Source organism: Montipora foliosa, unplaced genomic scaffold (genome assembly GCF_036669935.1).
Source record: "Montipora foliosa isolate CH-2021 unplaced genomic scaffold, ASM3666993v2 scaffold_458, whole genome shotgun sequence".
NCBI classification, from domain to species: Eukaryota; Metazoa; Cnidaria; class Anthozoa; order Scleractinia; family Acroporidae; genus Montipora; species Montipora foliosa.
In genome coordinates this window covers 1-12500 of record NW_027179765.1, presented here as the reverse complement: position 1 = coordinate 12500, position 12500 = coordinate 1, and the positions used below count along the sequence as shown (strand labels likewise).

Below are 12500 nucleotides of genomic sequence, written 5' to 3'. Positions count from 1 at the left end.
TTTAATCTTGGCTACGCGTAACTAAAAACACTTAAGAATAGTTTTTGTGAGCTAAAATAGCCGTTGAAGAAACTTTGGCCATTAATTTTTTGTTTGCCATTGGAAAACAGGTCTCCTTTGCTTTCCAGATTTTTGCTAAAATCCATGACACTACCCCTTTAAATTGGCAAGTGTTTCAGATAAATCAGACACGCCTTTTGAAACGCTACATTAAACTTAGTTAATGTTGTACTATTGGTTTGGCCGTATAAAGTCTTACCAGGCATTCTTGAGGTACTCATTTGGGCGCCCTCCGCCTGTGCAATGGGAGTGGTAGCTACGAGACGGAAAATCAAAGATAGCACATCTTTAGACTAACAGTAGGGTTGACAATGAATGTGAAATTGTGATGTCAACCTACCAGTTTGAGCCCCTGCAATAACCTCTGTTTCCATGGGCGTGACATCTAGGAGAAGAATGAATAACTAGACAATTGTCTCGAAGTTCAATTCTTTTACACCTATTGATTTGCACTCTTACCTGGCATCATTGAGCCACTGTTTTCAGCTTCCCCCGTCTGTGCAATGGATACATGCACAGGAATAGTAGCTAAGGAACTTTCCTCGATTACGGGCGCCGGCGGGGTTGAAGTGCTGCCAACTTCGTTCGCAGAAAAAGTTCTCATCTCTCCCAACTTGCTCTGGAGCTGTTGGAATTTCTCTTGAGCACTTGCTGGGAGTTGCCTCGCACTAGTTTTTAAATCATTTGATAGCGTTATAACTTCTAAAAGTAAGTTCTCCGGAATGCGAACAAAGCGATCCATATTCGAATGCTAGATGGCTTCTCACATTTGAATTAGAAATTGTAAAAAATAACGGTTTCTATTAAAGGTGTATCTGACGTCATTTACAGCCAATAAGATTAAAGCATTTCCACGATTAACGGACACTGGTTGTTTTTGTTTTTTTAGCTGTTAGCTCCCGGTTTTTTTTTTTCAGGAGTCTAAAACCTCATTCAATTGCAAATATTGTTTCATTCGATGATTTTCAAGTGCTGTAGAGATAGCACGCACTTAGAAACCCTGCTAAAAAAATTACAACCGTGGCGTGACTCCGCGTGCCGTGATCAGTTAGGTGCAGAAATCACCACTGTAGCGTGCAGACTGAAAATTTTAAAATTGGGAAAATAAATCTGCTAATAGCCTGATAAAAAAGCGGCAATTTTCTGGTGTGATTACATATTTAAGCGCTTCCATTTTTTATCTGGATTCTTTTAAACGAATAAGACCGAAAAGTTCAATTTCAGGTACGTTTACACCCTTTGCCAAAGAGTCTTCTAAACTGAAAAAGAAAACAATATGGAATAAATTTTATGAACCCTGAGCTCAATTCTTACTTTTCTTTCAACCTCGCAATTCTTGGTGTTAACAGCTAATTAACACCACGGGATCACGCGAGTGGTCATAGCTCGAGAGTCTTTAGTGGTGTTGCCTTCAACGTTCGCGTGCTGGCATTTTTCACTGGGCACGTGCGTTGGGTGTAGTCCTGAAAAAATAGGTTTACATCCGGTTGTCTCCAAATTTGGTGGGTTTATTGTGAATATGTTTAGCCAATCATCTACCCAGTTTCAGCGTGGAAACTTCAATAGCTCGTATACAACAGCCCTCACTGTCCTCGAAGGTCAGCCTTCGAGTGGTGTGTTTGCGAAATTTCTCTCACTTTTACGGACTGTTCGAAATGATTATTCATAGCAAAACCTCTGCTAAAGGGTGGGAAAAATGTCAGGAAAACAATTTCAAGCACTTTTGAAACGGCAGTTAGAAACGAACAACGGGAAATTGAGGTTAGTGATGACAACAGGGGCCTTAGGGAGGCTGGAAATAATTTCTCTTTTTTTCACACAATGAAACATATTCTCCTTATATATAATTGGGGTAATTATATCAAGACTCAAGACGAAATTTGGCTAGTGTATTAAGTATCCATCATATATTTCTCACATGACATTTTCCTTCAAAATACCGGTTACCATGGCAACGAATAAGGGTTTAAGTGACCATCATATTGTTTGAGCAAAAATTGCATAGCTTTTGCGAAAAGCAGATGTATCTGTGTGAGAATTAGAAGAAAAGGTGAGCAAAATCATTTAGAATGAGCTGACGCAAGCAGCTTTAGAAATGCATGTGTGGCTTACGCGCGTGCGCGCTCAGCTGAAAACCCTCCTTAAGCACACACGTTTTTGAGACATGGACGGCAACCAGAAGAGAGTGTTTCGCGTGCCAGGACAGTGGTGTCTCCCAGGTTTTTTGTGTAATCATCTCTAATGGAGAAAAGATACTTAGCAATCAATGTAAATGTGGTTGGTTGTGTGAAGACAAGTTAACAGGGAAAACAGCTCAACTCCCGTTGCTGTCTCAAAAATGCAGGTGCTTGAGGTCCGTAATATTCTTGCACAGGCCACCATTTCTTCAATTGTTTTTTGAATGCCATGAACAAAGCCGGGACTGTCCTTTTTGCGTTGAAAATCGGGCCAGATTGTCAAATACAAATTAAATGAATGCAATTTTCATGTTTGTTGACATACATAATTTTGAAAAATCATTAAAAAAAATCACAGCTGCTCCTTTTTTAGCCAAATTTGGTGGAAATCTTGGTTAACTAAAAAAAAGGCTACTTTTTCAACTTTCTGTAACAGAAGATATAATTTTGAGTTTTTCTCTATTTCTGCTCAAATATTTTCAAATATTTTTCAGATTTTTGTTGTTTACAGTTATTTTTCAGAAAAGTCCTTGGTTTTTATGCTGGGATTTTTTTCATGAAAAGCCTATTTTATAACCTTTAAAAATAGTAGATATTGTAAGCCATATTGTATAAGCTTAAAATTAATGGAAGTCTAAACAATTGATCAGTTTTGTGGCTTGATTTGGATCCCTGCAAATCTTTAGGACAAAACAGAGTGCAGTCTTTGGTCAGCAATCATACAATAATTTTTATTCTCTCTTTCCCCCCTTGACATAATATTACAGATGATAACTCAAACATTGTTCTTTGAGTTTGGTACGGGCTGTACCGACTGTCTCAAGGAATCCTTGGCGTCTGCCCTCAGGCATTTGCGTAAACAAGCACAAACTATGTACGAGCAAATCAGAAGAAATGCCTGGCTGTCGAGTTGGCCTGAGACTGCTGAGGAACTAGAAGAGGGGGGTGCGGGGGTCACGTATAAGAGTACAAAGTTATCATTGGCCATTAGTCCAGTCCAGTTTAATAAAAATATCATGTTCACTACCAAGACAGGGTGCTGTTATTCTCTTAGACAGTTCATGAATTTTTTGTCCCTGAATTTCTCAAATACAGGTGAATGAGAGGTTGATTTAATATGTTGCTTTAGTGACTTGAAACTACATCACCTCAATCATTTGAGCCAGTAAGTGCTTTAAATATTGAGCCAGTTAAATTGACTCCACATGTACAAACATTGCAAATGACAATGATATTATTATTCTTACTTGGAACTAGGGCAATAGACAGAGAACTTAACAGTTGCCCTGTAACAATAGTAATAACCAGTTGAGTTTGATGTTGAAAATCTCATAGTAAAACATGCAACTTCTACTTGACATTGAAAACAAACAATATTTCTTTCTTCAGGTACATTTCGAAAAGTATGTACCGGTTACTTCATAGGGAATATGTTTTAGAGTACATTATCAATTACCAGTTGAATAATCCTCTTGTTCAGACACAACAGAAAATATATGGCAAAAGTTCACCTATTTCTGCTGATTTAATACTTTGCCCTAGTGACTTGAAACTACATTACATGTACATCCATCATTATTGAATTTCACTGATTACCAGTCCAAAATGTTACCCAAACACCCAGGCTAGGCTAGGGACTTAATGGTAGTTTCAAAAAAACTTTACATCAATACTCTCCCAGAGAGCTGAATAAATAAAGGAAGAAAGAAATGAAACAACATAATTTACGTCAATCAGTTGAGCAAGTAATTTTATATCGTTGTGATACGGGACACTGAAAAACAGACTGCAGACTGTGCAGACCGTCTGCAAAATGAAAATGTGGGTAGCCTGAATTAGGTCTAAATAACATTTGGTTAGCCTAATGAGGCCTAAGTGACATTCAGGTTAGCCTGTTTACGGTTAGCTCTCAATAATAGTGAGGGGAACACCATATTTTACCCCTGGTCTGCACAGACTGCAGTCTGAGTTTTGGCGTGACTGCTGTGACACAGTGAGCCCTGATGGTATCACTGTTTGTATTGCTTGAATAACAATGGATAAATATATACAAACAAATGAACTGGTAACAATAAGGGTATGACATCTAAAACCGACAGGCGCTCCTAAAAAAGTACATGACAATTGAGTTTAATGTTGAAATATCTGAGCAAAACATTTCATTTCTACTACACACTGAGAAGAAACTAATTCTTTTTCCAGGCATATTTTCAAAAGTATGAAGAGATATCAGTAAAGTAACTGAAGAGAGCATCATGTTGAAACTGAATGAAGGATGCATTTAATATGAGTTCTGGACAGATGCTAGCATTTGAATGATTATTGTGTTGCTCAGACATTAGATATTAAGGCTAAAACTATATAAGTTACTGCACTGGCTCATATGTTTAATATTATTCTTAACTCTGGTTATATCTCTAGATTTAGGCCATTGTCTTAGCCGTACTGAAGCTGCCAGAAATAATTATTGTTATTGTACTTCCAAGGCAGCATTTACACGAACACGGTTTCACGTCGACACACTTTCATGATCTCGAAACCGCGTCAAAATCAATGCGGTTTGGAAGTGTTTACACGGATCCGTTTTCACCAGAAAATCCAAGTCATAAATGGTACAAGCGAGCTCTGCACTAGGTGCTAAATTCACTATTTTCAATTGAACAATGCAAATTTCGCACCAAAATAGTAACCGTATTCAAATCGATGCGGTTTCGCTGTTTAGACGACAGATAAAACCGCATCACTTTCAAAACGCTCCACTTTTGGCAGCGGTTCCAAATCAACATGTTTTCAGTAACAGTCTCGATCGATGTCGTGTAAACGGAAGGTGTAACCCGCAGCAAAATCGATGCGGTTACAAATAAAACCGCGTTCGTGTAAACGGTGCCTAAGACAATGGCCTTTTGGGTCAAAATGTACTACAGATAATATAGTGGGCAGTCAAGCTATGTAACACAGTCACATCTTTTCAGAACTTCAACTTGTAATATTTTATTTGTAACCATAATAGTGTTTGCATCATGTGGCAAATGGTTGAAATCTTTCAACATTGATGAAAGTAATTTATTTCTGCTAGTGTGGTGCTTTTTGGGCTGTTTATATACATAGCTTGACTTCAATCCCACAGTCTACCTGTAGTAAATGTTGACCCTCCCCCCAGAGCATACTTTTATGCCACCCAGGCCCCCACTAAATAGGGCCCGTCCCCTCCCCCTCCCCCTCCCTCCCCTGTTCCCGCCTCTGCGGGAACTGGGGCACTCCCATTGGAGATGTCCAATGCCCTGACACCTCCAGCATCCTGAAAACAACAAAATTGAAAACGCATCTCTTATAATTTAAATATAATACTGTCTTGTGGGTACAGATTAGCAACTATCATCAAGCCATGATGCCATCATTAATTTTATTATTGAGAGAGTCCTTTCAATGCAACTTATGAAAATTGTCTGCGAACATAGTCAATGGCAAGCAATAAGTTAGTTTTTTTTTTTTTCAATACTCACTCCTTTGGGGCAGTTCACCACCACCATCCAGTGGCTCATGGTTTTCTAGGAAAAAAGTAGTCATTACTGTAATGTGAGTTGTGTGTGAATCAAGTGAACATTCAAGTCAATTCTTGGTATGCACAATTCATATTACAAATAGAAAGAGAACAATATTCGCCACATTTGCTATTGTGCCTCTCTTTCCCAGGAAATATTGTCTGCAAACATAGGCAATGGCAAGCAATAAGTAAGTTTTTTTCTTCAATACTCACTTCTTTTGGGCGGTCGTCCATCTTTGTTGTCTAGGAAAAAAGTAGTCATTACTCAAATGTGACTTGTGTGTGAATCAAGTGGACATTCCATTCAATTCTTTGTACACACAATTTATATTACAAATAGAAAGAGAACAAGAATAATATGAGGCCATAATGTAGGCAATGAATAGGTGTGCAGTGCCCAAGGGAGCAAAGCTTTTGAATGTAGTATGACACAGCCAGTAAACAACAGCATAAATGTAATCAAAATAAACTGAACGTTGATTTAAATATTGCTCAAGTAAGGTGAGTAAAGTAAAAAAAAGGTTGAACTTTATTACTGTATTAAAGTATAAAGGCAGGAGGGAGTCAAATTATTTTACTTAGCATTATTATTGAGAGTCAGTCCTTTGGAATGCAACTTTAAAAAATAGACAAACAAGGTCTAAGCAATGTTATTTGGTATTTAGATGTTTGAGAAGGTTGAATTTTTGGCAGCTATTCATCTGCTATGGACCTGCTATACCCACCCTCCCATATACAGAGAGAAGACAGCCACAACACCATGAACTTCATCCCCTACTCTTCTTGAATAGTGTGTGGGTTCTTTAACGGCCCACAGGGAACTAATGAACATGGAAGTTATTTGTGGGACGGGACCTCCGGCTTATCGTCCTTATCCGAGAACACTTGAAAGACTAACCATTTGCGGATGTAATTACAAAGCAGCACTTCTCCTCAGTTATTTTAAGACCCTGAGTGTTGGTCTGGCAGGAGTCGAACTCATGACCTCCCGCTTAGCAGGCCGATGTAATTAGATGTAAATGTAATTAGTCAAACACTAACTACCCTTTTTTTCAATACTCACTTGGATTCAATGCTTCAGTTTTTTCTTTGTTTTCTAGGAAACAAATGTAGTCTTGTGTTCACATTAAGTGGGCATTATTTTTTTAGAAAGATACTTTGAAAAATTGAACAACAAGTTTTAATCAATGTGAAACACTCACGTTCATGTGATGGTACACTGATCTCATGGTTTTCTACAGTAGGAAAAAATGTAGTGTTAAGTGTTCACATTAAGTGGGCATTAATTTTTTAGAAAGAAACTGTGAAAAATTGAACAACAAGTTTTAATCAATGTGAAACACTGACGTTCATTTAATGGTGCACTGGTCTGTATGTTTTATAGGAGAAAATGTAGTGTAGTGTTGATTGGTAATCAAAGGCTGAATTTTTAATAGAGGCTTATGTATGGACCCTCAGGGACATGAGTGACTTCAAGCAAGTTAATAATACAGAAATTCATCACAACATTAACATCAAAAAATCAATTTATGCCCACCATGACTTCATCCCCTACTCTTCTTGAATAGTGTGTGGGTTCTTTAATGGCCCACAGGGAATAATAATAATAATAATAATAATAATAACAACTTAAAAACTTGTATAGCGCATGCTTCATGACAGAATGATCGCATGCGCTTAACATGGATTAAAATACCAATAGGGAACTAATAAACATGGAAGTTATTTGTGGGACGGGACCTCCGGCTTATCGTCCTTATCCGAGAACACTTGAAAGACTAACCATTTGCGGATGTAATTACAAAGCAGCACTTCTCCTCAGTTATTTTAAGACCCTGAGTGTTGGTCCGGCAGGAGTCGAACTCATGACCTCCCGCTTAGCAGCCCGATGTAATTAGATGTCAATGTAATTAGTCAAACACTAACTACCCTTTTTTTCAATACTCACTTGGATTCAATGCTTCAGTGTTTTCTTTGTTCTCTAGGAAACAAATGTAGTCTTGTGTTCACATTAAGTGGGCATTATTTTTTTAGAAAGATACTTTGAAAAATTGAACAACAAGTTTTAATCAATGTGAAACACTCACGTTCATGTGATGGTACACTGATCTCATGGTTTTCTACAGTAGGAAAAAATGTAGTGTTAAGTGTTCACATTAAGTGGGCATTAATTTTTTAGAAAGAAACTGTGAAAAATTGAACAACAAGTTTTAATCAATGTGAAACACTTACGTTCATTTAATGGTGCACTGGTCTGTATGTTTTCTAGGAGAAAATGTAGTGTAGTGTTGATTGGTAATCAAAGGCTGAATCTTTAATAGAGGCTTACTTAGTATGTATGGACCCTCAGGGACATGAGTGACTTCAAGCAAGTTAATAATACAGAAATTCATCACAACATTAACATGAAAAAATTCAATTTATGCCCACCATGACTTCATCCCCTACTCTTCTTGAATAGTGTGTGGGTTCTTTAATGGCCCACAGGGAATAATAATAATAATAATAATAATAATAATAATAACAACTTAAAAACTTGTATAGCGCATGCTTCATGACAGAATGATCGCATGCGCTTAACATGGATTAAAATACCAATAGGGAACTAATAAACATGGAAGTTATTTGTGGGACGGGACCTCCGGCTTATCGTCCTTATCCGAGAACACTTGAAAGACTAACCATTTGCGGATGTAATTACAAAGCAGCACTTCTCCTCAGTTATTTTAAGACCCTGAGTGTTGGTCCGGCAGGAGTTGAACTCATGACCTCCCGCTTAGCAGCCCGATGTAATTAGATGTCAATGTAATTAGTCAAACACTAACTTCCCCTTTTTTCAATACTCACTTGGATTCAATGCTTCAGTGTTTTCTTTGTTCTCTAGGAAACAAATGTAGTCTTGTGTTCACATTAAGTGGGCATTATTTTTTTAGAAAGATACTTTGAAAAATTGAACAACAAGTTTTAATCAATGTGAAACACTCACGTTCATGTGATGGTACACTGATCTCATGGTTTTCTACAGTAGGAAAAAATGTAGTGTTAAGTGTTCACATTAAGTGGGCATTATTTTTTTAGAAAGATACTTTGAAAAATTGAACTACAAGTTTTAATCAATGTGAAACACTTACGTTCATTTAATAGTGCACTGGTCGTTATGTTTTCTAGGAGAAAATGTAGTGAAGTGTTGATTGGTAATCAAAGGCTGAATTTTTAATAGAGGCTTATGTATGGACCCTCAGGGACATGAGTGACTTCAAGCAAGTTAATAATACAGAAATTCATCACAACATTAACATCAAAAAAATCAATTTATGCCCACCATGACTTGTTTGAATTTGTAATGCTAAAAGAACAAAAAATAAAGATTATAGTCAGATCTATTTACTTGTATGTTATTTTCTGTTGTTTAACTCTGACCTTTGACTGCTAGGATAGGAAGTGGCAACCCCACTAAGTAATTTTTTCAATACTCACATTGTTCCGTAATTATCACCACGCCCTCAGCTTCTAGGAAAGAAATAGTCAATTATTGTTCTCACATTCTTCATACGATTTCCTGAACTTATGGATTTCTAGATCGAACGCCATTTGATCTTTAATTAGGTAGTTTTCGCGAACTTGAGGCAAGGAGGAGGGGGAGAGAATAAAACGAAAAAAAGGAACAAAAACCTTCTCTTACCAGAAGATGCCATGACTGTCCGCTGAAAACTGGTCCGCTACAGTATTTACATTTTGAAAATACCGCGGAGACCTTTCTCCTCCAATCATTCGCCTCTTACTCAGGCCCCTTGCATTTCGGGTTGCGACGTGCCTTAAGACGCCTTTTTAAAATACGCACTTTTTCGGCTGGAATAATTATAACTGTATTGATACAACGCTAGCGCATATGAAACATTGTGAAGACTATAGGAAAATTTCAGTTGAAATTAACAAGTGTCTTTTAACGAGAGAAAACAAAGAACGCGATATGACTTTAGTCATTCGTTCCAGTCCACGCATCGCAATCGACCAAAAAACATTTGAGAGCGTCTTTGCACACAAATAACTCGAAAAAGGATAACAATTTTAGTATCAGACAATATTTACCATTAATTTCATTGTCAAGCGATCAGATTGGACATAGAAATCGTCACTGCACGTTGCAAATTTGAATTTCAAAACAAAACAATTTACGCGTAACCTGGTAGTTTTGACCATAAGTTATCGGACAGGCGCACTTTCAACCCTTTGTTTTTTCGGTGAACCCTTTCTTAAGGAGTCTATTAAATTGGAAAAGAAAACAATATTTAATAAATTTTATGAACCCTGAGCTCAATTCTTACTTTTTATTCAACCTCAAAATTCGTGATGTTATTAACACCACTGGATCACGCGAGTGAGATTCACCAGTCATTGCCTTCAATTTGGTCTTGCTTGAAAGGTGAGCTATATGTAATATTTAACAATGGAGAATGCTAAAAGAATTAAGTGTTCGGCTCGTCTAGGGCGAGGAAATGGCATGCAGGGTTTAGTGTACGGTTCTAAGGGTACGAACTGTCGATGTCGAATAACGGATCATTTTAGAAGGGCAACCAGTAGGGAGCCTAAGCACGCGCGTTTTTGAAACGCGGACGACAACCGGAAGTGAGCTGTTTCCTCTTTTAATTTGTATACACACAACCACATTTACATTAGTAAGTATCTGTTCTCAATGAGAGATGATTAGTATAAAAATCTGGGAAATACCACTTTCCTGGCACGCGAAATGTTCTAATTCCGGTTGCCGTCCGCGTCTCAAACGCGCGTGTTTAAGCTCCCTTCTAGACTAACAACGAATCTTTACTAGAAGGATTTGTATAACGAAAAACTCTATTTGATTGCTGCTCGAATGAGTCCCTTAAAGAACCAAATACATGCCAATTGTGAGTTGTTGCCCATGTCTCCCCCACCCCTCACCCAATAAAACGTCAACTCTTCGAGTTCAAAGACAAATCAAGTATGTCAGAAATAACAATTGTTTTATTTATGATCATCGTATAAACGTTGTTATTCAACACCTTTGAGTAAGTTGAGGACACTTGTGAAAAATCACTGTAGCTAGCATAACAATAACTCAACCGACATAATGATCTACTAATTGATTAACAAGTTCATTTTCTTTAAGCTAACACCAACGGACCAACGTCTTATAGTCTGTGTCTATAATTTTTATTCCTTTGAAACGGGATGCTGTTTTATCACTTAACTAGCATCCCGGCTAATCTTGAATTTAATAGACCTATTTTTTTTTTTCAATGAGTAACTATTGACTAATAGCTGGAGCCCATGACTAGGAGCCTACAACTTTCACTGTATTTGTGAAATAGCGCTTTCACAGACCGAGTTATTTTAAATTGATTTTCCCGCGAAACTATGCCTTTCTAGGTAATCATAACTTACTAAACACAGGATTGCTAATGGTTACTCCTGCAAGCCGAAGATGGCTCGAGTTATGAAAATGCCGTTACATAAACCTAGTATCGGAGTTGAAGGCTTCTAGTCATGGGCTCCTGTTTTCTACATTAACGATTCAAAGCCTACCATGAATTAAGGAAAATTAAAGCCTCCAAAGAGTTAAACCTGTTTCTTGGATGGACACTTTGTATTCTACTTATATTACGTAAAGTTAACACGCCTATGATATTTAAATTGCCTGGATGTAAAGTTCACTGCGTAAATTTGTTCTGAGATAACTTATAAGTGATAACGATAACTGATAACTTATTTAGAAGACCTTAATTAAAGAACTATAACAAAGCTGTATTTAACTACAAACGAAACGAAACGAAACTATTGTAACTTTCAACTATCTTGAAGTAAAAAAACATTGATTAATTTTTTTTTTGGAAAATGAAATTTATTAAAAAGAGATAACGACGTTATCATATGAAGGACCCTTTTTTTTTTCTTTTTTGATAGCACTGAGCCGGCTTGTTACAAAGTCTTTAAGGAAATGTACACTCTGACTACAAAAAAAATGTAAACCCGAAAAAGTAATGTTTTTAATTCAAATTGATCGACAATTTTCATCAAAGAAATGTTGCATCGGAAAAAAAAAAACAATTTGAAAATCGCTTGCTTTGGTTTTCAAAACGGTTGTGGTGATGGCAATCCAGACATTCTGCAGTTATGCGGTGCAAATCAAAAGTAAAAAACAGAGAGATTCACTGTTCTATTTTTTATACACCTGACGATGGATGTCGATTTTGCTTGTCCTGAGTTCGTATTCGCCTTCAGAATGCAAATAGACAATGTCTATTGGATAAACAAGGGCGTTGACACGTTCTCTGTAACTTCTTCCCGCGCTGAGTTTGTACCGTCCTGGTCTTAGCTCGGAGAATTCGGCTAGAATGGCAAATTTTCGGTCTTCCGAAAGCCTCACTACTTTGGCTACAAAAACTTCAGGAGCGCTCCCCGTAGAGTTGGCTGCCACTAGTGCAAAAAACTCTCCTGGGTTTGGGAGATATTCTACGTTTCCCTCTTCATCGGAATCACTGAGAAGTTCCACTGACTCCTCACCGAGGCCTCGAGAAGCCATAGATGCTAAGAAATCAAGTGCCCTACTTTTCTTCTGGGCTAACGGTCGTTCGTCATAATACCGTTTTTGGCGTCCTGACAGAATGTTTCATTACCGTGGCAAACGATTCCCTGAGAGACTGGTCACCACTTTTCAGGCAACGTTAAAAAGTGATTCACCA

The 12500-nt window shown here is 37.5% G+C and overlaps 1 protein-coding gene and 1 long non-coding RNA gene across 2 annotated transcripts; one reads left to right on the top strand and one right to left on the bottom strand.

Annotated features, from left to right (window-relative positions):
* The first annotated feature begins 1642 nt into the window (after nt 1-1642).
* On the top strand, nt 1643-3269 carry LOC137989397 (uncharacterized). Its single transcript, XR_011120881.1, has 2 exons — nt 1643-1821; nt 3005-3269. It is a non-coding gene; the product is annotated as an uncharacterized lncRNA (long non-coding RNA).
* A 618-nt stretch (nt 3270-3887) lies between these two features.
* Nucleotides 3888-12340, bottom strand: LOC137989405 (uncharacterized). Its single transcript, XM_068835232.1, has 15 exons — nt 11995-12340; nt 9259-9291; nt 9104-9127; nt 8913-8945; nt 8768-8800; nt 8629-8661; nt 8014-8046; nt 7869-7901; nt 7730-7762; nt 6984-7016; nt 6845-6877; nt 5995-6024; nt 5741-5785; nt 5476-5535; nt 3888-3922 (listed from the first exon to the last, which is right to left on the bottom strand). The coding sequence occupies exons 1-15, from the start codon at nt 12338-12340 to the stop codon at nt 3888-3890; spliced, it is 837 nt and encodes a 278-aa protein (XP_068691333.1).
* Nucleotides 12341-12500: the final 160 nt, after the last annotated feature.